Source organism: Dasypus novemcinctus, chromosome 23 (assembly GCF_030445035.2).
Source record: "Dasypus novemcinctus isolate mDasNov1 chromosome 23, mDasNov1.1.hap2, whole genome shotgun sequence".
Taxonomy (NCBI): Eukaryota; Metazoa; Chordata; class Mammalia; order Cingulata; family Dasypodidae; genus Dasypus; species Dasypus novemcinctus.
The window spans coordinates 23,609,446-23,636,059 of NC_080695.1; the positions used below are offsets into that span (position 1 = coordinate 23,609,446).

Genomic DNA, 26,614 nt, shown 5'->3' on the forward strand with positions numbered 1-26,614 from the left:
TTTAAAATCTTCCTTTAATTTAATAGCTCCTAATTTTTATGTGAATCTGTCTTTTTCTTTATCATTCTTCCAGTGTCTCAATGCATAGAAAGTCATTTCATATTTAGAAATTAGTTACATGTTGATATGTAATTTCTCCATCTTGATAACACAGTTGGAGACTCACAGTTTTACCTAAGCTACATACCAATCACTTATAAGAATATTAATAAATTAAAGAAAAACCCAAATTGCCAGGCCTGGAAGCCAAGGTCAAGTCAGAATGGTAAACCTGACTTGACGCCATGCTCCAAAATGCCACAGTCATTAAGAATTCCGTGACTCAGTAGCTGTCATGGACTCACCTGGAGGGCTGGCTGAAACACAAGCTTTCTGACCCCACCCTCAGAGCCTCTGATTCAGTAGGTCTGGGGTGGGGCCTGAGAAGATGCATGCCTAAGGAGTTCCCGGGTGATGCACCTGCTGCTGGTCCAGGGACCCTGCTTGAGAAGCAGTGCTGTGAAGAATGCCTTCCATCCTCCACATTTCACTCTCAGTCTAACAGCCCTTGTGATGGGCATCACTGCTGAGAGCTCTTTAAGTTCCATTAAATTATTAACTGGATCCAAAACTCAGAGAGTCACGTTGACAAAATATTTGGGCAAGGGAATGATCTCTTGGTGTCAGATTTGAAGTGAAGAGACATTCTACCTACTGGAATGGAAGTTACCCTTGAAATTTAAAAAGTACAGGCCCTAGTGTTATCTACATCTTTGTCTCTTCTGGGGACTCCATGCGACAAGGCAGCCACCAGGTGCCTCACGTTGACTGTGCAGGAATATGATTTCTTTGGTTTCATTTGCTTTCCCTGCAAGTTTGCTCACCAGCCAGCCCCGGGGACAGGTAATCTTTAGTTTTGCAGATGAAAGAAACTGTCAATCTTTAATAGATACTTGATTAACTCGGGGCTGCTTTTCTTTCCTTCAATATTTTCCTAATTGTAAAAATAACACATGCCCACTGTCAAGAGTTTGAAAATTACAAAAGGAGATGATCATCCATCTTCCTAAGACACATAAAATCACTGTCAACATTTTGATATATATCCTTTCAGCTCTTTTATGCATAACAGAATTCAGATCATGCTATACAGGTGATTTTTTTTTTTTCACATGTCATGAATATGGATCATAAAGTGCCCTTGGCTGCCCATGAGTCAAGGTTTTTTTTAACCAAACTCCCTCCCTAGCTCAGCCATAGCGCTAGAACCAGCACAGAAATTGCTTTATTCCTTCCAGATAAGCAGAAGTCTGGGCCGTGGGCTGGAGAGGATTGGCCTTTGGATGAGAGCATGGGACAGAGTCCAAGGCCAGAGCCCAAGGCCAACACCGAAATCAAAAGCCAGGGTAGATAGGAGATTAGAGCAAGAATTTGGGATGGAAAGACAGAAGTCAAACCTGGAAAGATTGCTGGGGCACAGCTGCAGGTATTTCACTATAGCTGCTGTGTGTTCTCCCACCAGTTGGAGGGGAGGGAAGCAGTTTAGGGTGCTGTTGTGGATTGAATCGTGTCCCCTAACCATGGTTCAAGTCCTAACCATGAGTTCAATGAATATGAATGTGATCTTATTTCCAAATAGTATCTTTGAAGATTTTCTTCGTTAAGATGAGGTCAGACTAGATTAGGGTGTCCTTATAAGAGGAGACAGAGAGACAGGGAGAGAAGACAGCCATGTGATGGAGGCAGATGATGAGCTATGCCACGAGCCAATGCCACCATGGATTGCCAGCAAGCCACCGCCAGAAACCTGCAGACTTCAGAGGAAGCCTGGCCTTGCCGAGAGTGTGACTTGGCTTTTTAGTCTCTGGAATGATGAGGCTGTAAATCCCTGTTGCTTTGAGCTGGCCAGCTTGTGGTTCTTTGCTATGGCCACCCTAGGAGGTGAAGACAGGTGCTGAGCAGGCCCGTGGCTGGAGAATCAGAGAGGAAAGAAGCAAGGCGGGGTGACAAACAGGTCTTGATCTGGACCATAATCTAAGATGGGTGGGTACTGTGCTGAACATGCACTCTGGCGTGAACCTGTTCTTGGTCTTGTCCCTCATTCTGGTGGGTGTGGACCCACTGCACTGCACATAACTTCTCAAGATGCTACTTCCGTTAAGGCCCCACCGAATCAGGCTGGGCTTTAATCTGGATGACTGCAGTCCTTTATAGGTAGAGTGAAGGTCAGACAGAGAGAGAAGCCAGGAGAGGCCACCATGAGCATTGCCATGTGACAGAAAAGTCAGGGACCAAGGCGTGCTGGCCATCCAGTCCTGGAATGCCACAGTTCAGGAAGAAAGCATTACTTAGCTGATGCCTTGACTTTGGACTTCTAGCCTCAAAACTGTGAGCCAATAAGCAAACCCATTGCAACGCACTCAGGAACACACAAAGACTAGGGGGCTAGTGCGAGCTTCTTGGTTTTCTGACTTCTAGCCCCAGATTTATCCCATCACACTCAGTGCCATCCACGTTTGATTACAAATAGTCATGTGCTTAGTCTCTTAAAAGAGAAACACTAAATTAGTGACATTTTGATGGATGAGGCTTGAATGTAAATAAAATAAAACTCTGAACAAAGGCGTCCATTCTATAGCTCCCGTTCAATGTTTGTCAGAGCCACGTTGGCTGCAGTATTTTACTTATACTCCTTGGCTGGACCTAGAGCAAGACACACATGTTGTTCATTTCCGTCTTTCTTCAGAGAGAAGAGAGTCTAACAGAAGTGCTGGGTCCTGGGATCAACAGAATTGTTTAACCTCACATCATCCTTGTCATGATTCTTGCCATTATTTGCTGTCTGCGAACTCACTGAGGAATGCAGTTTTGCACAATGCCAGAGGTCAAGGAGGAGAAAATTTGAAAGGCTGTGGCGGTGAGCTCATATGAACATTGTGATACAGGAGGAGGGCTTTCTCATTTGCCACTCGAGGGCATCTACTGTATTAGAAGACTCTCCTTGGATACAAGTGGGCTCGTGGTGTGGGATGTGAATGACTAGGGAACGGCAGTGATTTGAGGACCACTTATCTCAGCAGCTGCAATCCACCTGCAACACTGAGCATGGCAACATCCCCCCATCCTGAAACCAGCCCCTTCCGGCTCCTTCCCTGCCCCCATCCCATCCTCCCCCACCACCATTAACTCACACCAAGTCCTAAGGCTAACGTCAAACATAATTTCACACTCCCCTCACCCCGAATATATCATCACAGTGACAGCAAACACACAGAAATGAATACAGGGAAGAATACAATGAAACTTTCACAAGTTATGGTTTACTACATGAGAACGGAGGCTCTGAACTGGCTGCCAAGAAATCTGTGAGGCTGAGGGCCAGAGGGCTGAGCACCTCGGGAGAAGAGGAGTCTGTCTGGACAGGGGCTCTGGGGCCATCCTCCTTGGGAAGGAAACTCCATTATAGTCAACTGCATTCCACTGTCATGGGTACCAACTTCCTGCAAAGAGTCCAGGTCTCATAACTCTCATAACTGAAAAATAGCTGTCATTGCAGAATCCCATTTGATTTGACTTCAGCCTTGGCAAGGCCAGGCGGGTTCCCCAGTAAGGAGAGAACACTGGCAAACAGATTTAATTAGCAAGGCAAGCTTAGTACCTGGAAGGTCACTTTTCAATAACACAGGGAAGAGTGATGGTCCCAGGTTTCCTCTAAGGTAGGCAGACACCCAAGCATGGGAGAAATGATAGGCTTGGGTCAGCAATGTTGGATCAGAAGTTGAAGTTCAAATACGGAGTCTTTCCCCTCAGTGGTAGCCAGTCTCCAAGAGGACCTGCCATGTTCCCTGCCTCAGGCAATCCCCAGCAGTGTGGAGTTCGGAGTGCAGGAAAAGAGGAAACCCTTGTCTCCCTCTCCCCAGCCCGTGCATGTCCTGCAGGACCATGTCCTTGTCTCTCTGCTCTCCTTCTTTTATGCAGCTTCCCTCAGTGAGCTCATCCTCACCTACGATTTCACCTACCTCCAATGAATTCCAAATCTGGATTTCGAGGCTTGGCCTCTCACCCATGCTGCAGCCCTGATTTCTACTGTACTTTGATGTCCCTCCTTTTCTTGTTTATCTGACCCTCACCTAATACTCAGGGTCCAAATTAGAATTCACCTCCACATAGGCTGCTCTGCTTCTCTGTGATGTCACTCCTGTCAGTAATGGCAAGTTGGGAATTTGGAGTCAGCTTCAATTTTTTTCCCCAGGCTCTAAATTGAAACTGCCAGTAGGTCCTGAGGTCTTCCCTTATATATGGTTTCTTAATTAGGGCCCCAAATTTTCCTGTGCTTATTGCCTCCATCCTTTTTCAAATGCTCATCATGACAACCCTGGAATGTTCTTTCTTGGCTCACTTAATCCATCCATATCTCAAATTCCCAGACAAGTGCAGCCTTTCTCTCAAGTCTTACCTGTCCCCTCAAGACCATATTTCTTTCTTCTGTTTTGATCTCCTATTCATTCCATCTAAGAAATACTTACTAGTGTGGAGGGGGCTACAACAACAAAGTCTTGTGTTTTGAGGTGACGGCAGCCTAGTAACCATCATACTAAGTAGTCATTTCTTTGTTTTCTCTCTTTTAATTGTGTTGCGCCAGTGAAATTCTTAAATAACCAGGAATTGTGCCTTAAAATGTCTTTTGATAAATCTTCAGTGACTGAAAGACCACAGGACACATAATAAATTCGTACTAAATGTTTGTTGATTATATGCCAGATGGATACCAAAATAAGATCAGAGATACATGTAAACTGTAATCCTTATCTAGGTTAGAGAATCATCCTTGGCGGAGGGAAAAAAAAGATCAAGAATTTAGGGAAAAGCTTGCCGTGAATAAATGGTGTTTTACATGTGTTAGCAATAGTTCAATTTAATTTGACTACTTATTTGACTCAAAATTTTAAAATAATAATTGAACTTACATCCCCCATATCTCATAATCAAGATATAATAGCTAAGTATTAAGATTAGAGGTCTAATATTAAAACGATTCAGCAGCACTTTATTAATTCAAATAGATAGCTGGAATTTCCTATGAGATTTTACAAGATCAAAATAGGAACAGAATTGAGGTGTGTTGAATATAAATTCTAAGATAAAAGAAATTTTGTCCTATTAAAGGCATGATTATTGATAGGATCCAAACACATGAGGCAACCATATCATCCTCTCAAATGGAATCTCCTGGAATCAGGGTCAGAGGCAAAATTGGGCTTGGCTAATAAAAATGTGTCCTTTTGAAGTGCACTTTTGTGAATCCCAACGGCAGGTATCTCATTTCTCCAAAAGGCAAAAGTGGTTTTGATTTGAGAAAAAAGTGGAGAGATATTTCACCCCTCCATACCTTAAATGAGTAATATATAGTTTTGATTTTTTGTCCACAAGACCCAGGATGTACCTCCTCCTAAACCTCCCAGTCAAAGAACATATGTCACCCCAGCCCGGAAGAGAACTTCACGTGGTGAACAGAGGCTCAAGAATTCAGAATCAAAATTCAGACCCAGACATATATACTGTCAAACTTAATCTTTAAAAAATGTCTTACCTGCCAGAATATGCTATCTATTGTGTTTCCAAGAAAACCATCGCGACCTTCTGAAGACACCAGTTTGGGGCCCAGAATTGTCATGAATTCATCAAAATCCACCTGGCCATCCCCTGGAAGGAGAAGATGCAAATATGAGTCCAAAAAGAGCTGTTCTTGACCTACTGTATCCAATATAATAAACATCTCCATGCTTTCCTTCTTGCCATAATCTCAGTAAATGAAGAAGAGCTGGTGCATTCCTGAAAATTGTGCAACATACTTAGAACACCAAAAGTACCACAAGAAATTGGCAATTATTAATATTAGCATGTTCAATGCCACATGTTCCTAACCACTTTCCAGTGTTCCTATCTGAATGCGCAACCAGCACTTCCCATGGCCACACCTCAGAGCTGCTTCTCCACCTGTACCTCAAATTACCCAGGTGTACATGATAGAAATCTCAGCTTCATCTTATCACATCCTTTATCCTTGTCACCCCCACATACATTCAGCCATTGTCTTGTTGATGTCACCTCTTAAACACTGTGTAAGCTATTTCTTCTTCATTATTCCCAAGGTTAGTGTGCTTTCTAGTGACTATGGTGGCAAAACGCTTCCAAGAATTAATATTACTTAGACTAGTTGAACAGCTTTCTGATGGCAATCACAGTCTCACCTTCAATTTATCTTCCATGCTATTCTCAAAGTTTACTTTCCAAAAAAGTAAATCCGATCATGCTTTAGAACCTTCAATGGTATCTTATCTTTGACAGAAAAAAAGGAGAACTCCACTGCATGGCATTCAAGTCCTACTCTATCTTTTGCCCCATTTTGCCCCACACCCTTGCACATCTCTTTCACAGCTTTTCCTCTGCCCAGGATGCCTTCCCCCACTGTCTATCTGGTCAATTCCAACTTATTCTCTAAGATCAAGCTTAAATACCACTTTCTCTTCCATTTTTGTCCTGACCCTTACTAGGCAGAGCTAGTCAAACCTTCTTCTGGATCTCATACTATTTTTAGGTACATCTATGATCAAAAGTATCCCCTGTATCCCAGTCACTGATTTATAGGTTTATCTTCCACCTGGACTGTGAGCTCTCCTAGGCTAGTTTTTGCATATTCAGCATCTAACACAGGGCTATCCAGCACTCAGTAAATACTTGGGAAATGGACAGATGATATCTCTAGCTTGTTTTATTTCTTGGTTCAGTTCAGCACAGTTTGGATCTTTATGCTAGAGCTGACCCAAACAGAAGGTGGACTTAAGCAGACTTAGCAGGCCTTAGGAAACTTGCAAGACATTTTTTTTTTTAATATACTGGGTTTTTTTTGGTAAAATACTTAGATTACATAAATGTTACATAAAAAAATGGTGATTCCCATATGCCCCCTCCCTACCCTTCCCACATTTTCTCTCACCGTGCTACAAGATAAAGATCTCTGAAATTTCACCCTCACTGGTAGTCATATGAATGTTTCAAACAACAATGAATTACCATCTTGCCTTTCAAATTAGCAAATTCTCCAGGAAAAAAACAAATGAACCAAATCATGCTATTCAATGCTGACAGATAGAAAGAGGTAGGCTCTCTCGTGCATTTCTGGTAGAATATAAATTGGTATACTGGTCCTGACTATTGACTGGCAGGCAGTGCCTCTCAAAACGCCTTAAAATGCTGGGTTGTTTTTTTTTTTTTTTTACCTAATAATTTCACATTTTTGGGAAGAAAACCCAAGGATATTATCTTAAAGGTAGGCCAAGTTGTTTACCCAAAGAGTGTCATCCAGTATTTGTAAAAGTGAAAATTGGAGGCTGGGGAAATAGGGGACCGGTCCACTCTTCCTGGCATTCGGCACCTCCACGTGGGTCCAGGTCTCAGGCAGGTATGGTTGCTAGGTGTGTGTGCTAACCTCAAACCACCTCTACCCATCAGATGTGGGGCTACATGGACAAAAGTGTATCAGGCTAGAATATACATTCTCAACTGGAACAGTGTCACCCTTGAGGAGGTGAAGATTGATTCTAAGGGGACAAAAAAAATCTTAGATGTTACAGTGGTTTGTGGCAACAGACTTGCAATGTATCTATAGCATTGAAGTTTAATAAGGATGGGGCAGCAAGGAAAAAAGTCCTAAAAGGCTCCTGGGGGGGAGCGGAGGTTGGCTACAAGGAAAAAAATGGTCAAGAAGCCCTGGACTAGAAGATGTCCCAAGTACAATGTCACTTCTCCTGTGGGCCCTCCAGAATGTTGATCAATTAGCAAAGGCCTCATTCAACTGTCACCCATGGTGAGGTGTAACAGGTCATCAAGGCTTAGAGGTTGCTGAGCATGGACCATCTTTCACAAAGACCTCATGAGGCTATAACTAAAATATGTCCACCAGGGCTGGGTCACTTGAGCTCCTGCATGGTGTAGTAAAACCTCAAAGGGGATGGTCCATAGGACACAGCAAATCGTGTGACTTATCAGTGCCAGGAGAACTGGGCTGTCTTTGAACAGTCCACCTCCCAGGTACAAAGGAGAGAGAGACCACCCACCTCTCTGAAGCCTGCACCCAAGGAGGGCGATGGGAAACAAAACAGTGTGGAATTAGTGCATTTCAAGAGTTCAAGGAACTCTGGTCAAAGTCACCATAGCACCAGGAAGGCTCACAGATGGTGCACTTGGCTGGGAATGCCAAATTGAAAGCTGACAAGTAGTAATGATGCTTCTGAAATATATCCTGGCCTCGCTGAACAGAGCAGCTCATTGACTATTCAAAATCCTTGGCAGGGAGGGGAAGCATTGGGGCAGGGGTGCTCAGGTCTCTGTGGGTAGCACAGAGTGTGGGGCCAAGGACACTTGTGAACCAGCAGACATCAGACTTCCCCTTCCTGGCAGGAGAGGTCAACCTCATGCAGGACATGATTCTGGTTATCCAGGAAAGGACTTTGGGGACCCCAGAGCTTTTATTGGTCAAACTCTTGGTTTCCCCTTTTTTACTATCTTTGAGCATGGGGAGATTCCTCCAGGCCCAAGTTTGAGAAATGACCAGGTTAGGGCTTCTACAGCTCTCTCTTTCTTGCAGGATATTTCTCAACTCTGGTACTTGAGGGTGTGTATACATAGCACATTTTCTGAAGACCCTCAGTAAACCTAGAATCCTCTTTCTACTAGGGCATAAAGGTTTCATTCAGATTTGACTAAGAAAAGGCCCCTTCAAGGGATCCCAGTTTAGCAGACAGGGAGGGGAAAACCCCATAAGCTATCAACTCTGTTTCCAGAATCTCAGCCTCCATGTCCCCACCGCACACGACTCACCCCTGGGGAACAGAGACAAACAGAAAATCCTGGAGAACAATTTTACATTAAGTCCCTTCTGCTAAAAGCACACCCAGCCTAAGAGATCTGGTAAGTCTGGTGATGACAATGATATCTAACATTTACTGAGCACTCACAGTGTGGTAGCCATGGTTAAAAACTATTTCCATATACTAATCCATGTAAGTCTTCCAGTAACCCATTTTATTATGTAAGTCTTCCAGCAGCCCATTTTACATACGAGAAAACTGAGGCACAAAAAGATTAAGTCTCTTGCAAACACATATATGGGACTCTAGCCAGAATTCAAACCCTAGCAGTCTGCCTGTGTTTCACTGCTGCTCAGGGGGCTGCACTCCCTCCTGGTTCTAGCCTGGGTCAGTGATGGGCTCTCCTTGGGACACTTTTTCCACTCCTCCCATCCATCATGCCTTGGTAGGGCAGTGTTATTCCTGAGTTTTTAAGGCTGCCTGGTACATATAGAGGCAAAGTGAAATCTAAGTTGGGTCTCAGGTTAGCTGTTAGAGACCTCTCTAAATCATTTAAAAGAGTAATAATAAATATTATTACTTATTTGACCATTGCTATGCACCGGGCATTGGACTCAGGGCTTTTCAAGTGTTATCTTGTATAATTCAATCTCAAAACTATGACTAGGTCCCCACCCCCTCCACATTTTACAGATGAGGATGCTGAGGCAAGAGGATAAAAGGAGCTTGGATATGGCAGGGACACAGACCACGCAGTCTGACCCCACGCGGCTCCCCCTCCCCTCTGCATCACTGACCCCAGCACTAAGTCCTGGCGGGTACTTATATCTTTTTTCAAAATTTCAGAGTTGTAATGTGTTTGCCTATCTTTGGCTTTTTAGGAAGGAATTTGGTAGGAAATTGGGAGAGACAGGGTCTTTAGGAGCTTTAGTACAAAGCACCATTGCCCGAAAGCCGGATGCCCCCCCGAATTGTCTCTTTGCCCATAGTCAGGGACTTGATCCTGGTCCCCCAGGTGGGACCCTCCTTGGACCCACTCCCCCCCAAAGTGGATTGGTATGATGAATGAGGCCTGCCCAGCCCTGGTAGCATGACATCAAACTGCTCTTGTAGCCCCACACGTCCCAAAATGCAAGGTGGGCATCTTTTTAGAACAGACGCACCACCTTTCATGGAATGCAAACAGATTTTAAATGCAAAAAATGTATTGGTTAAAAGGTTTTTTTTTTTTTTTAATGAATCTTGAATGAGCAAGTAACTGCAGAATGAAAGAATGAAATTCAGTCTTACCAGGTCTCATTCTCCCTCCTCAAGCTCCCAGATATCATGATCCACTTAGCAAGAAGTGCAGGAAGCTAACCTGCCAAGGACTGCTTCTTGTTCCTTCCCACTGCTATGTTAGTCAAAGTAATGAACTTGAACTAGGGCAGGAAGCAGCAGGAGGGCCAGGACTGTACAACATTCATTAAGACCAACCAGCTGAAATTCTCATAAAGAGGCAAAATAATAATAGAACTCACTGCAAGAGAAAAGGAAGTCAAGAAAAAAAATGGAGAAAAAGAATGGAATCTAAAGAGTAACAAAGAGACAATTTAGGAGGGAGGAAAAACATGTCTGTCTGAGATTTCATTCAAACAATGAATGAAACTCCAAAAGTATACCTGCAAAGGACTAGGTGAGTTGACCAAGACTGAGGGGCAATAAGGGAGATGAATAAGGCACAGGCTTATGCTCCAGGAGCTCGGAATCTAATTCATCAAAAAGAATAGAGTGAATGCTGTCATTGACTTAGTGGGGGTGCTGGCATCAAATTAGGTCATTCTCAGTGGTTGGCAATGAGCCTGAGCAGCCCGAGCAACCGAGCAACCATGAGGTCATGGGGAAAGATGAAGGATGCTTGGGAGCAACGACTGCCCTCCATTCATGCTGGAAGGAGGATACCTATAGGAAGAGGGCAGGACAGGCCCAGAGAGACAGGCCTAGCTGAGGGGCTTGTCCTGATGCAGAGCCAGCAAAAAGTAGCCAAGCCTGGGAGGGAGAGCATCGGTGCTGTCCTTACCAAAGGTCGATCTGGCAAGAGCGTGCAGGCAGGTTGGATTGGAGGGGCTGGCACTGCCACCCGTTTAGGTAAGCCAATAGAAGAAGACCAGGACAGAGGACAATGCGTGGAGAAGATGGGATCGAGGGGAAGGATATCTCAAAGGGAACAAACAATGTGGCAACCCATTGGATATGAAGGAGGGAAGCAGTGACAGGGAAGCTGAGTTTTCAAGTCAAGGGTATTGAAAGGACCATGGACCTAATTAGGAGCAACGGAGAAGTGAGGGGGAGGACATATTGAGGAAACGCTGGACCTTAGGTATTGGCAAGATGAAGGGTGGGGAAATGCCTAGCAGCTAAAACGGTGGGTATAAAAACATAAGGATCTATAGAAATATCTCTAAGGTCTTCAAGATTATTACCAAAGGGGAAAAAGAGCAAGGTCAGAACTCTATTACATATGCTACCATTTGGCTAAAAAGGGATCAAGTTTCAATACATGTAAAAATCTCTGGATGTGTACTCCACCCAAAAAACTAATAACAGTGCTTCTCCATAGGGAAGTCTGACTATGTAGGGCACAAGAATGGGTGGGAGTCATCTTGCTAGATACCTTTTCATACATTTTGATTCTTGAACTGTGTCATGTCTAAAAATAAATAATTAATTTTAAAAAGTTAATACCAAAGTCAGTTAAAAATACCATTAGAAATGAAAATTATAGACAAATATCCCTTATGAATATGGATGTAAAAATGCTCAAGCATTTTCAACAGCATATTAAAAGAATTATACACCATGATCAAGGGAGATTTATCAAGGTATGCAAGGGTAGTTCAACATAAGAAAATAGAATAATGTAATGCACCACATTAATAGAATGAAGGAAAAAACCATGATCATCTCAATTGATGCAGAAAAGGCATTTGAAAAAATCCAGCACCTTCTTGATAAAAACACTCATAAAACTAGGACTAGAAGAAAATTTCTTCAACATGATAAAGGGCACATATGAAAGGTTCACAGCTAATATCACACCTAATAGTGAGAGACTGAAATTTCTCCCTCTAAGATCAGGAGCAAGACACTAAAACCATTGTTATTCCACACTTTACTGAAAATTCTAACCAGAGCAATCAGGCAAGAAAGAAAAAAAAAAAAAAGAAAAGAAAGAAGGGAGAAAGGGAGGGAAGAAGGAATCTACATTAGAAAGAAGTAAAACTTTCCCAATTTGTAGATGACATGATCCTATATATAGAAAATCCTGAAAATCACAACAAACTATTACAGCTAATAAACAAATTCAAGAAAATTGTGAGATACAAGAGCAACATGCAAAACTCAGTAGTGTTCTGAACCAGCAAGATGGCAGCAGAGTAAGGAGCTCCTAGAGTGAGCTTGTGCTACAGGGCAGACAGTAATCACCCAGAGCTATCTAAAACTCCTGTTAAGGGACTCCAAGAAACCAGAAGAGCATCCTGCAACATCCTTGAAGGAGTGGAAGAAGGAGACTGCCCATCTGTAGAGAAGATTCATAAGTAGAGCACCCCATGACACGGAGACAAGTGCATATCCTCCACTGCTGGCACAAGCCACCTCAGGAGCTATTCTGCAGCTGGAATTGGATGCTCCACTTTCCAAAAACGGGGGAGGAAGAGACCAACTTCAGCTACTGTTTAGTAAATTTGGCAGGCTAAAGTATAATCCTAAGAACAGCTAAAATTTGAACCTGTTCAAGTCAGAAAAAGGCTGGTAGTTACCATCTTACTCTACCCCTGGTGGGACAGACTGAAAATCACAGTGCTGGTAGGAACCACCTTCTTTCCATCCAGATCAGATTGTAGGTCTAGCATAAGCCCTAACCCCACCTCCAGCAGGGAGGACACTGGGGGGACCTGCACCAGCCTCTCTGGGAAAATAGAAGCCACACCGTGGAGGCCAGTGATCATTCTACTCTGGTGGTGCAAGCTGTCCTGGGGGCTGTTCTGTGACTGGAAGTGGAAGCCACATTTCCTAAAAACAGGGGAGGGAGACATGGTTGGACAACAACTTCAAATACTGACTAGTAAATTCCACTCGCTAAACTATAACCCTAAGAACAGCTAAAGTTTGAACCTGTCCAAGTCAGAAAGAGGCAGGTGGCTGCCATTTAACTCTGCCCCCAGCAGAAGAGGTAGAGACCTGTTTCTTTCACCCATATCAGACTGCAGTCCTAGCCTAGGTTTCAGTCCCACCTCTAGCAGGGATGAAGCTGGTGAGCCCTGCACCAGCCTCTCTGGGTAACTGCAGGAACATCTGGCTGGTATAGACTGACTAGTTGGAAATCTACCGGGGCAACTGTGGTCATTTTGGACCTGCATGGCATAGATTGCTGCCCATACCTGCAGCTCCATTCCCAGGGAGGGGGAAAGGAGGCGTGAAGCTTCATCAGTCTCTCTGGGCAACTACAGTCTAGGCCTGCACAACTTGGATTATTACACATGGTTGTGGTTTTGTCCCTACCCATGGCAAAGGAGAAAGCTGAGAGAAGCTTCATTGGTTCTTGGGACAATGAGAGCAGCTTGAGCCTACAGAGCTTGCAGCACCTACTACATCCTTGTCTCCTACAACACAATCATCAAGAAAGAAAGGGCAAGAAAGTCCTAAATTAAAGAGAGAAACTGCACCCAGAATAAATACATCTAGTAAGCCAAGACACAAACAAAATATTACAAGCCATACAAGAAATGGGAAGCTATGGCCCAGTTAAAGGAACAACATAAGCCTCCAGATGACATAACGGAGTTGAGACAACTAATCATAGATGCTCAAGCAAATCTCCATAATAAATTCAATGAGATGGCTAAAGAGATTAAGGATATTAAGAAAATATTGGACGAGCACAAATAAGAATTTGAAAGCATACATAGAAAAATAGCAGATCTTATGGGAATGAAAGGCACAATAAATGAAATTTAAAATACACTGTAATCATATAATAACAGATTTGACAGGGGAGAAGAAAGGATTGGTGAGCTTAAGTAAATGGCCTCTGAAGGTAAGCATACACAAGAACAGATAAAGAAAAGAATGGAAAAACTTGAACAAGTTCTTAGGGAACTAAACAAGAACAAGAGATGTGCAAACATATGTGTCATGGTTGTCCCAGAAGGAGAAGAGAAGGGAAAAGGGCAGAAGGTATATTTGAAGAAATAATGGTAGAAAATTTCCCAACTCTATTGAAGGGCATAGATATCAATGTCCAAGAAGCAAAACATATTCCCATCTGAATAAATCTGAATAAACCAACTCCAAGACATATACTAATCAGAATGTCAAATGCCAAAGACAAAAGAATTCTGAGAGCAGCAAGAGAAAAGCAATGCATAACATATAAAGGATACCCAATAAGATTAAGTGCCGATTTACATCAGAAACCATGAAGGCAAGAAGACAGTGGTGTGATATATTTAAGAGAGAAATTTCCAGTGAAGAATCTTATATCCAGCAAGATTGTGCATCAGAAATGAGGGCAAGGACAACCAGCAAGATGGTGGCAGAGTAAGGCGCTCCTAGAGTCAGCTCCTGCTCCAGAGCAGTTAGTTTCTAACCAAGAGACCAGATTTTCAGGAAATTTTAAAGGGTGTGCTGGAGCCTGAAATAAAAGAAAAGAGAGGAGGGGGCAAGATGGCGGCTGAGTGAACATCCCTGTTAGGGTCTTCTGCAGGGAATCGGCTGGGCGGCGTTGGAGACTCTTTGGGACCGGATTATTTCGGGATTTTTGCTGGTCCGGAGGTGTCTGGACATCGATTTGGAGGGAAGTATACAATAGGTGCTACAGGGAACACCTCACATTTGCTGGGTTTTCCCATCCTCCACTGCCTCATTTCTGTGTGAACTGATTTAGGCTACCTACACTATCCCCCTTCCCCTGCATCTTGATATCCACTATCATCTACTGTCTTTCCTATATTCCACCCCCCACCTCCCGTTCTTTGATCCACAAAGTGTCTAATTCTTAATTTCTAATACCTTTGTTCTGTTTTCTGTCTGTTATCCACTCTTGAAACTCCTACCTTTCTTTTCTTTTTCCCTCTCTCATGAAAACAATAGCTTTGTAGTTCATACCATATTCCTCCCATATTCAGTCATCTACTTCATAAAAGGTACTCTACCTACAGCTATAACTCTATACAATCTACATGAATCTAACCTCCATCCTCCCAGATCTCATATTCTTGCTTTGTTAACATACATCACCAATACTACTTTACACTTTTCCCTTGCTTACACAATTGCCTTTCCCCAACACTAATACTTTCCTCTAAAGTGAACTTAACCAACAAGTAACTAGAATAAGAAGAAAAAAGTGACAAAGAGAAGAGATAACACCTATGCAAAAATAACAACTAATTAACCTCCAAGAGCAGACAAAGAAGCTAAGGAACTGATTAAATTCGTCAAAATAAAGAGATGACCAGAAAGCAACAAAAATCTACAAACCAAACCAATAATCAGGAAAACATGGCTGAATCCAATCAACAAACCAATAATCACGAAGGGGAGCAAAACTTGGCACAAGCAATGAAAGATCTCAGAACATTTATCACCGACAAATTTGATGCAGTAATGAAAGAGGTTAACAACATGAAGACATCACTTGGAGGGGAAATTGCAGACATACGCAAAAACATAACAGATATGATGGGAATGAACACCACAGTTCAAGAAATCAAAAATACACTTGCAGCAAATATCAGCAGACTAGAAGAGACAGAGCAGAGAATTAGTGATGTGGAAGACAGTACATCAGAAATCAAACAGATAGTAGAAGGGGTCAATAAGAAGATAGAAAAAATCCAGTTAGGATTTAGGGACCTGAATGACAATGCAAAACGCTCAAACATACGTATTATAGGCATTCCAGAAGGTGAAGAGAAGGGAAAGGGGTCAGAAGGAGTGTTGCAGGAAATAATGGCTGAAAACTTCCCAAATCTACTGAAAGAGACAGATGTACATATCCAAGAAGCACAGCGCACTCCACAAGTCATAAACCCCAACAGGCCCACCCCAAGACATATACTTGTCAAATTATCCAATGCTCAAGACAAAGAGAAAATCCTAAAAGCAGCAAGAGAAAAGAAAACCATCACATACAAGGGAAGCTCAATTAGATTAAGTGCTGATTTCTCTTCTGAAACCATGGAGGCAAGAAGACAGTGGTATGATATAGTCAAGGTACTAAAGGAAAAAAATTTCCAACCAAGAATACTCTATCCAGCTAAACTAGCATTCAAACATGATGGAGAGTTCAAAATATTCGCGGACAAACAGAAACTGAAAGAGTATACCAACAAGAAACCTCCCCTTCAAGAAATTCTAAAGGGAGTTCTGCAGGAAGAAAGGAAAAAACAGGAAAGGCAAAGTTGGAGGAGAGTATAAGACCAACAACAACAACAAAAAAGACAAAAAAAAATACAAACAAAATATGACAAACACAAATCCAATCAAAATATGGCTAACACAAATAATTCCTTGATAGTAATAACACTGAATGTCAACGGATTAAACTCACCTATCAAAAGATTCAGACTGGGACATTGGATAAGGAAATATGACCCATCCATATGCTGCCTACAAGAGACACATCTTAGACCCAGAGACGCATGGAGATTGAAAGTGAATGACTGGAAAACAATCATACAAGCTAACAATAACCAAAAAAAGGCAGGAGTAGCTATATTAATATCAGACAAAATAGACTTTAAATGTGAAACAATTGTGAGAGACAAAGAAGGATACTACATTTTAGTCCAAGGGAAAATCTGTCAAGAAGATCGAACAATCATAAATATCTATGCCCCTAACAAGGGTGCCTCTAAATACGTCAGGCAAACGCTGGAAAAACTAAGTGAAAGAATAGATACATCTACAATTATAGTGGGGGATTTTAATACACCACTATCAACTCTGGACAGAACATCTCAAAAGAGAATCACCAAAGAAACAAAACATCTGAATAGTATATTAGAGGAGCTCGACCTAATAGACATATATAGATCGCTACACCCAAACACAGCAGGATATACATTTTTCTCAAGCGCACATGGATCATTCTCCAAGATAGATCATATGCTAGGCCACAAAGAAAGGCTGAACGAATTCAGAAAGATTGAAATCATACAAAACAATCTCTGACCACAGTGGAGTCAAGCTGGAGATTTGCAAGGGACAGAAGCCCAGATTTCACACCACGATTTGGAAATTAAACAGCACACTCTTAGAAAAACAGTGGGTCAAAGAGGAAATCTCAAAAGAAATCAATGACTACCTTGAAACAAATGATAATGATAACACAACATACCAAAATTTATGGGATGCAGCAAAAGCAGTACTGAGAGGGAAGTTTATAGCCATAAATTCATATATCAAAAAAGAAGAAAGAGCAAAGATTGAAGAACTAACTACACATTTGAAGGAATTAGAAAAACAACAACAAAGTAACCCAACAGGAAGAAGAAGGAAGGAAATAACAAAGATAAGAGCAGAACTAAATGAAATAGAAAATAAGAAAGCACTTGAACAGATAAACAAGACCAAGAGCTGGTTTTTTGAGAAGATTAACAAAATTGACAAACCTTTAGCAACACTAACAAAGAAAAAAAGAGAGAAGATGCAAATACACAAAATAAGAAATGAGAAAGGCGATATCACCACTGACCCCACAGAAATAAAGACTATCATAAGAGGATATTTTGAAAAACTATATTCCAACAAAAATGACAATCTAGAGGAAATGGACAAATTCCTAGAAACACATAAGCAGTCCATATTGACAAAAGAAGAAATTGATGATCTTAACAAAACAATCACAAGCAGAGAGATCGAATCAGTTATTAAAAATCTCCCAACTAAGAAGAGCCCAGGGCCAGATGGCTTCACAGGTGAATTCTACAAAACATTCCGGAAAGAACTGACACCAATCCTGCTGAAACTATTCCAAAACATCGAAACAGAAAGAACATTACCCAACTCCTTCTATGATGCCAACATTACCCTAGTACCAAAGCCAAACAAAGACATCACAAGAAAGGAAAATTACAGACCAATTTCTCTAATGAACCTAGACGCAAAAATACTTAACAAAATACTTGCTAATCGTATTCAACAACACATTAAACGTATTATACACCACGACCAAGTGGGATTCATCCCAGGTATGCAAGGATGGTTCAACATAAGAAAATCAATCAACGTAATACACCATATAAACAGATTGAAGGAAAAAAATCACATGATTATATCTATTGATGCAGAAAAAGCATTTGACAAAATACAGCACCCTTTCTTGATAAAAACACTCCAAAAGATTGGAATACCAGGGAATTTTTTGAACATGATAAAGAGTATATATGAAAAACCTAAAGCCAATATTGTTTACAATGGAGAAATCCTAGACTCCTTCCCTCTAAACTCAGGAACAAGACAAGGATGCCCACTGTCTCCGCTCCTATTTAACATTGTCTTAGAAGTACTTGCTCGAGCACTGAGGCAAGAACCAGAAATAAAAGGCATTCAAATTGGAAAGGAAGAAGTCAAAATTTCATTATTTGCAGATGACATGATCCTATACATAGAAAACCCCGAGAGATCTACAACGAAGATTCTAGAACTCATAAATGAGTTTAGTAAAGTCGCAGGTTATAAGATCAATGCGCAAAAATCAGTAGCATTTCTGTACACCAATAATGAGCAAGATTAGGAGGAAATCAAGAAACAAATACCATTCACCATAGTAAATAAAAAAATCAAATACTTAGGAATAAATTTAACTAAAGAGGTAAAGAACTTATACACCGAGAACTATACAAGATAGTTCAAGGAAATCAAAGAAGACCTAAATAAATGGAAGACTATTCCTTGTTCATGGATAGGAAGACTGAACATTATTAAGATGTCTATCCTACCAAAACTGATCTACACATTCAATGCAATCCCAATAAAAATCGACGCAGCCTTCTTTAAGGAACTAGAAAAACTAACTATGAAATTTATTTGGAAAGGAAAGAGACCCCAAATAGCCAAAGACATACTGAAAAAGAAAAACGAAATTGGAGGAATCACACTACCTGACTTCAAAACATACTATAAAGCTACGGTGGTGAAAACAGCATGGTATTGGCATAAGGAGAGACACATAGACCAATGGAATCGAATTGAAAACTCTGATATAGAACCTCACATATACAACCACATAATATTCGATAAAGCCACCAAACCCTCTCAACTGGGAGAGAGTGGCCTATTCAACAAATGGTGTCTGGAGAACTGGATAGCCATATGTAGAAGAATGAAAGAGGATTACCATCTCACACCTTATACAAAGATCAACTCAAGATGGATCAAAGACCTAAATATAAGAGCCAAGACCATAAAAACCTTAGAAAGCAGTGTAGGGAAACATCTACAGGACTTTGTAATAGGAAATGGATTTATGAATATCTCACCAAAAGCACGAGCAGCAAAAGAACTAATAGATAAATGGGACTTCCTCAAAATTAAAGCCTTCTGCACCTCAAAGGAGTTTGTCAAGAAAGTAAAAAGGGAGCCCACACAGTGGGAGAAAATATTTGGCAATCATATATCTGATAAGAAACTTATAACTTGCATATATAAAGAACTCCTATATCTTGAAAAAAAAAAGATAAACAACCCATTTGAAAAATGGGAAAAAGACTTAAACAGACACTTCTCTGAAGAAGAAATACAAATGGCAAGAAAGCACATGAAAAAATGTTCCAAATCTCTAGCTATCAGGGAAATGCAAATCAAAACTACAATGAGATACCATCTTACACCCATAAGATTGGCAGCTATGAAAAAAACAGAAGAATACAAGTGCTGGAGAGGATGTGAAGGAAGGGGAACACTCATCCACTGCTGGTGGGAATGCAGAAGGATCCAACCATTCTGGAGGACAGTAAGGCGGTTTCTCAAAAAACTAGCCATAGATTTGCCATATGACCCAGCAATACCACTGCTGGGTATATACCCAGCAGAACTGAAAACAAGGACACAAACCGATATATGTACACCAATGTTCATAGCAGCATTGTTCACTATTGCCAAAAGTTGGAATCAACCCAAATGCCCATCAACAGATGAGTGGATCAATAAAATGTGGTATATACACACAATGGAATACTACTCGGCTGTAAGAACAAACACACTACAAACACATGTGATAACATGGATGAATCTTGAGAACCTTATGTTGAGTGAAGCAACCCAGACATTGAAGGACAAATACTACATGACCTCAATGATATGAAATAAACAAGCTGCCCTAGATAGCAAGAGACTGAACGATAGGCTTACAGGAAATCGGAGGGTGGAGGAAGGATATGAGCCGATGTCTGCAAGGGTGGAATTTAAGACGAGATGGTGGTAAGTATGAACACAAAGAAGAGATAAAAGGGGGGCAAGGGGTTGCCTTTGGTTGGGGCTTTGCGGGTTTGAGGGTGGCTGGGGAGGGACGGATGGGTAACGTTGCCCAAAAGTGGGGGGAGGGAAGGGTAGCATATGAACACAGGAGAGGGTCAGGTGTTGGTGGAGAGTAAAATGCCGAGAAAATCATATCAAAATATAATAAAGAGGGTTACCTGTTTAGAATGCTCGGAGGGGAGGGTCTGATGCAGGACGGGCTCCTGGGGAATGTCTAAATGCTCATTCTGCCAGAGTGGGTGACACCATGGGGTAGAAACCCAAGTAGTGAGAGTGGGGGTGGACCCACATACTGGGGAGGACTAATGCCATCAAATAGAGGGAACTGTATCCCTCGAGAGAAAGGGTGGCTCCCAGGGCATTGGGGCAGTTGAGCAAGTTAGGCCCTGAACACTATTCCATCTATCTCTGGAAGTGGCTCCTCAGGAAACGGAGGTTGGCTGTCACTGTGGGCACCAAGGTGGAAGGGAAAATGGACGTTAAATGTGTGGAACCAAAGTAAATGGGGGGTAAGAGAGGAGTTTCTTGAGAGTACACAAGGATGGATATAAAACATGTAATATTACACCATAACATATAGGAGATGACAGACTGATAATGTAAACCATAATGTAAAAGATAGGATAACTAAAAATGTAAAGAACTGTGTATCCTAAAGTATGCACCATAATGTAAGCACAGATGTTACCTTGTTAGAAAGCTAATGTCTCAGACTCTGTACATCACTTTAAGTAAATATGATATGAATAGGGCGTAAAAGTATCACTGTGGAAGGGAAAAGGTTTTCTGGTGGATGTGTGGGATTGCTGTATATTATATATATACATTGCTGTGGTCTAGGACTCCTGTGAAGAAAAGCTGAATAATTAGGGGGGGGGGGGGAAAAGATAGGATGTGGAATATTTTCAAGTCAACATTCTTTATCTAAGTTCTTTATCTAACTTTATCCAAGTTCTTTATCTATCCTTTAAACCCATCGCTATATGCCATTCCCTAGTAAGGGACCATGACATTATATTGGGCTTCAAATTTCGGGGAGTTCTGGATCACAGAGTGTTTCAACAATGGCAATGGAGGGATACTGGTATGGGATACCAATGACAGGTGATATATGGCTGACAGGGAGCTGTACAGAACATATGTCCAGGGTGCATGGTAATGTTTGGATATACTCATAGTGGCAACAATTAAAAACCACAGCAGGGGGGGTACTGGGTTCCTGGCCAGTGGTGCTCTGTCGTGGTCCCTAGGGGAGCAGCAACAGTCTCCCAGGTACAGTGGCAGGGACCGGGAGGGAGTGAGGGTTCAACAGTGAGCCCCTGATGCTAATGACTATGCTTGTGAGCTGATAAACCTAAAATAAGAACAAGGCCTAGAGCAACATTGTGCCTGGGAATTTCCTCCTGTCAGCCTTCATGTTACTCAAATGTGGCCAGTCTCGTAGCCAAACTCAGCATGTAAATGCAATGCCTTCCCCCCAGCGTGGGACATGACACCCGGGGATGAGCCTCCCTGGCAACGAGGGACCACTATCAACTACCAACTGATGATGCAACTGGAAAATGACCTTATACGGAAGGTTCAATGCGGATCAGCAGAATATCCACGTCTACATAAAATACCATGACTTTAAAATGCTGTTTGACCTAAAGTAAGGGGGAAATGAAAAGGAGAAATGAGTTTATATGGCTACGAGTTTCTAAAAAAGAGTCTGGAGGCTGGCAGAAGGATTGCCCTCATGCACAACTGAGCAGAGTCAGAGAGACAGATAAAGCAGATACAACCCCCAGATATTGGTTCCTTTGAGGGCTAAAGAGACCCATGGGAGTTATGGTCATGGCTGATGGGGTTAACTACCAGGGCAGATGGCCCCTCTTTGGAAATGGTGTTTATGTGTGATGAATCTGGACTCAGATGGGATCTCCCTTCATAAGACTTTCATGCTAATGTGCTGGAGGTGCAGTTAATGTTGGGGTTTAAGATATATTTAGGGGATTTGAATCTCTGGACTGACAATGTGATAGCCAGGTCCTGAGCCTCAACAGACTCCAGCACCTACAATCTGATCTATTGGACTTACCACACTCAGCTAAGATGGAGTTGAAGAAGGACAACCACCACACCATGAGCCTAGAGTGATTACAACTGAAAATGGGAGGACTGCATCCAGCATCCATGTGGAATCTGAGCCTCCTCTTGACATAGAGGTGCAATCGACACAACCAATCCAATGTCCACATAGAAGAGGTGGCATTGGATTGGGAAAAGTGGACATGGTGGAAGATGGGTATGGGGAAAAGCAGGAAGAGATGAGAGGTGGAGGCGTCTTTGGGACATGGAGCTGCCCTGGATGGTGCTTCAGAGGTAATCACCGGACATTGTAAATCCTCACAGGGCCCACTGGATGGAATGGAGGAGAGTATGGGCCATGATGTGAACCATTGTCTATGAGGTGCAGAGGTGCCCAAAGATGTACTTACCAAATCCAATGGATGTGTCATGATGATGGGAACGAGTGTTGTTGGGGGTGGGGGGGAGGGGGGGGTGGGGGGGTGGGGTTGAATGGGACCTCACATATATATTTTTAATGTAATATTATTACAAAGTCAATAAAAAAAAAAAAAGAAAAGAGAAAGAGGCCTAGAACAGAGTCTAGAAATGAAGATTATATCAATAAAAGCAACTAAAATTGTCAAAAGACTGGTGAAAATAAAATATGACAGATAAAACTCAAATAGTCAGGAATAAACTTAACCATGATGTAAAGCACTTGTATTCAGAAAACTGCAACTCAATGTTAGAATAAATAAAAAAAGGCCCAAATAACTGTAAGAACATTCCGTGCTCACAGACTGGAAGACTAAATATCATTAAGATGTCAATTCTACTCAAATCAATACACAGCTTCAATGCAATTCCAATAAAAATTTCACTAGCATTTTAAAAATTGAAGACAAGATTATCAAATTTATTTGGAAGGGTAAGTGGTCCTGAATAGCCAGAAACATCTTAAAAAAGGAAAACAAACTCTCCTCTCTAGACTTTAAATTATATTACCTAGCTATAGTGGTAATAACAGCATGGTACTTGCATAAAGACAGACACATAGACCAATGAAACCAAACTGATGGTTCAGAAACAGACACTCACATGTACGGTCAAGAGATTTTTAACTTGCCTGTCAAACCCACCCAGCTCAGGAAAACAGTCCATTCAACAAATGGTGCTGAAAGATATCCATAGCCAAAAGAAGGAAAGAGGACTCCGACCTCATACCTTATCCAAAAATTAACTTAAATAGGACCAAAAGCCTAAAAATAAAAAGCAGTAACCATAAAGCTTCTAGAAGAAATTGTAGGAAAATAGCTTCCAGACCTGGTGGTAGGTGGTGGATCCTTAAAGGAGATAAGAAGAGGACTGAGATTGACTACTGATGTTTAACGTATGTAGCAATTTTAATTAGCTTTACTTAAAAGTGTGGAAATGGATAGAGTGGATGGCAACAAATAGTGAGTAACAGCTAGTTTATAAATGGGGATGTGGCTAAAAATAGTAGTCTAGGTATGTAAATGCCAATTGACAGAATGCTAGTGAATAATCTAGGGACTTAGCAGTTTGATATGGTTATGAATTCCAAAAATAGATATTGGATTATGTTTGCAATCTGGTCTTTACCTGGGCGTGATTGAATTATGATTAGGGCTTTGATTGGGCCATGTCATTAGGGCGTTGAGTCCATGCTCCTTGGTGGGTGGGGACTCACAGATAAAAGGCATGGCAAAGAACAGAGTTGGGGATTTTTGCTGTTGGAGTTTGATGCTGAAGACTTAAGTTGGAGCCCTGGGATGTAGGCTCACAGAGGAAAGAGATGCTAGCCCCAAGAAGAGAGGATGCTGTTCCCAGGAAGAAGCAAGCCCTGGGAAGAAAGGAACCTTGAACCCAGAGAGAAGTAAGACCCTGGAAAGGAGGAACCCAGGAAGCCTGAACCCTTACAGCTATTGGCAGCCACCTTGCTCCAACACGTGAAAATAGACTTTGGTGAGGGAAGTAACTTATGATTTATGGCCTGGTATCTGCAAGCTTCTACCCCAAATAAAAACCCTTTATAAAAACCAACCAATTTCTGGTATTTTGCATCAGCATCCCTTTGGCTGACTAATACACAAGGTAAACCAATAGGTGGATGAGAATAGTGGTTGAGGGTACAGATGCAAGAGTGTTCTTTGTTAGCTAGAGGAAATGTACATCACTATTGCAGGGTAGTGGGAATGTGGAGAAGCATGGGTAAGATACAAATGGAGTGACCTATGGACTGTGGTTAGCAGTAATAATATAATATTCTTGCATCTATGCCAAAGATGGACTGTCTTGATAATGGGGCAGTTTGGAAAATGTGTGCCAAATGTACACTATGGACACAGTAACAATGAGATGGTATTATATTATTTGTAACAAATGTTCCACCACAGTGTGGTGTGTTGATAGAGGGGTGTTGTTTGGGAATTCTGCACATGTTTTATAAGTTTAAAACTTCTGTCATAGAAAATATATTTAAAAAACAATAATAGGGTGGGCTGGGGGAAAAACACACCAAATATAAGTTAAGGGCTATAATTAGTAGTAAGATTTTGACAGTATTCTTTCATAATTTGTAAAAAATATCTCACAGCAATGCAGGTGTTGGTGGAGGGTTAATGTATGGGACCCCTGTATGATGTTATAGCTTTTTTATGGTACACTTATTGTTTATGTATGTTTATATATAAATGATATAAAGATAATAATAGATGGGTTGGGAAAAATTAATTGGTTAGTTGTAATATTGTGACAATGCTCTTTAATCATTAGTTAAAAGGTTTAACAACAATGCAAGGTATTAGTGGTAGGGTGAGGTGCAAAAGTTCTGTGTATGTATACATTATAATGAGTAACAACTGGTTTTTAAATGGGAGCATGGCTGAAAAGTGTAGTCTAGGGATGTAAATGTCAATTGAAAGAAAGCTAGAGAACAATCTAGGGACTGAATAAAATAGCAAACCCAGAGATGGATGAGAATGGTGGTTGATGGTACAGATGTAAAAGCGTACTTTGTGAGCTAGAGCAGATGTACATCACTATTGCAAGGTGGTGGGAGTATAGAGAAGCATGGGAAAAATAAAACTGGAGTGACCTATGGACTGTGGTTAACAGTAATAATGTAATATTCATGCATCTAAGCCAAATATGTACTGTGTTGAGAATGGGTAAACATGGAAAAAGTATGCCAAATGTACATTGTGGACATGGTAATAGTCTAGTGATATTATCTCATAATTTGTAACAAACGTTCTACCATGGTGTGGTGTGTTGATAGAGGGGTGTTGAATGAGAAATCTACACATGAGCATGATTGTTTTGTAAGCTTACAACTTCTGTCAAAAAATATTTAAAAAACAATAATAGGGTGGGTTGGGGGAAAATTCAACAAATGTAAGACAAGGACTATACTTAGTAGTAAGATTTTGACAATATTCTTTTATAATTTGTAAATGTCTTACAATAATGCAAAGTGTTGGTGGTGGGTTGATGTATGACACCCCTGTATAATGTTATGCATGTTTGCTTTGTAAGTTCACAACTTTTCCTATACACTTATTGTTTATGTATGTTAAAGTATAAATGATACAGTAATGATAATAATAATAATAGGCTGGGTTGGGGAAAATACAACAAATAAAAGATACTTTGGTTAGCTGCAATATTTTGAGGATGATCTTTAATCATTAATTAAAAATATTTCACAACAATGCAAGATAATGGTGGAAGGGTGAGGTGAGGTATGAGAGCCCTGTATGATGTTATGTATGTTTGTTTTATAAGCTCACAACTATTACTATACATGTATTGCTTATGTATGTTTATGTATGAGTGACATACTTCAATAAATTTAAAAATAGTATACTGATGCAAAACTAAAAATATCCAGTAGTATTCTGTACACTAATAATGAACAATCTGAAGAGGACATCAAGAAAAAAATTCCATTTACAATAGCAACTAAAGGTCTCAAATATCTAGGAATAAATTTAACCAGGGATATAAAAGACTTGTACATGGAAAACTACAAACCATGCTGAAAGAAATGAAAGAAAACCTAAATAAATGGAAGGCATTCTGTGTTCTTGAATTGAAAAACTAAATATTGCTTTCTACCCAAAGGAATTTACAGATTCAATGAAATCCCAATAAAAATTCCTATTACC

At 41.1% G+C, this 26,614-nt stretch overlaps 1 protein-coding gene across 3 annotated transcripts in view; it reads right to left on the reverse strand.

Moving 5' to 3' along the window:
• The window catches only part of CALN1 (calneuron 1), a 556,564-nt gene that overhangs the window by 154,251 nt on the left and 375,699 nt on the right, over positions 1-26,614 (reverse strand). For all 3 annotated transcript variants that reach the window (XM_071211181.1, XM_058285972.1, XM_071211182.1), the window contains one exon: positions 5,570-5,682. In XM_071211181.1, coding sequence (XP_071067282.1) covers positions 5,570-5,682 — 113 coding nt within the window. The remainder of the gene's footprint in view (positions 1-5,569; positions 5,683-26,614) is intronic.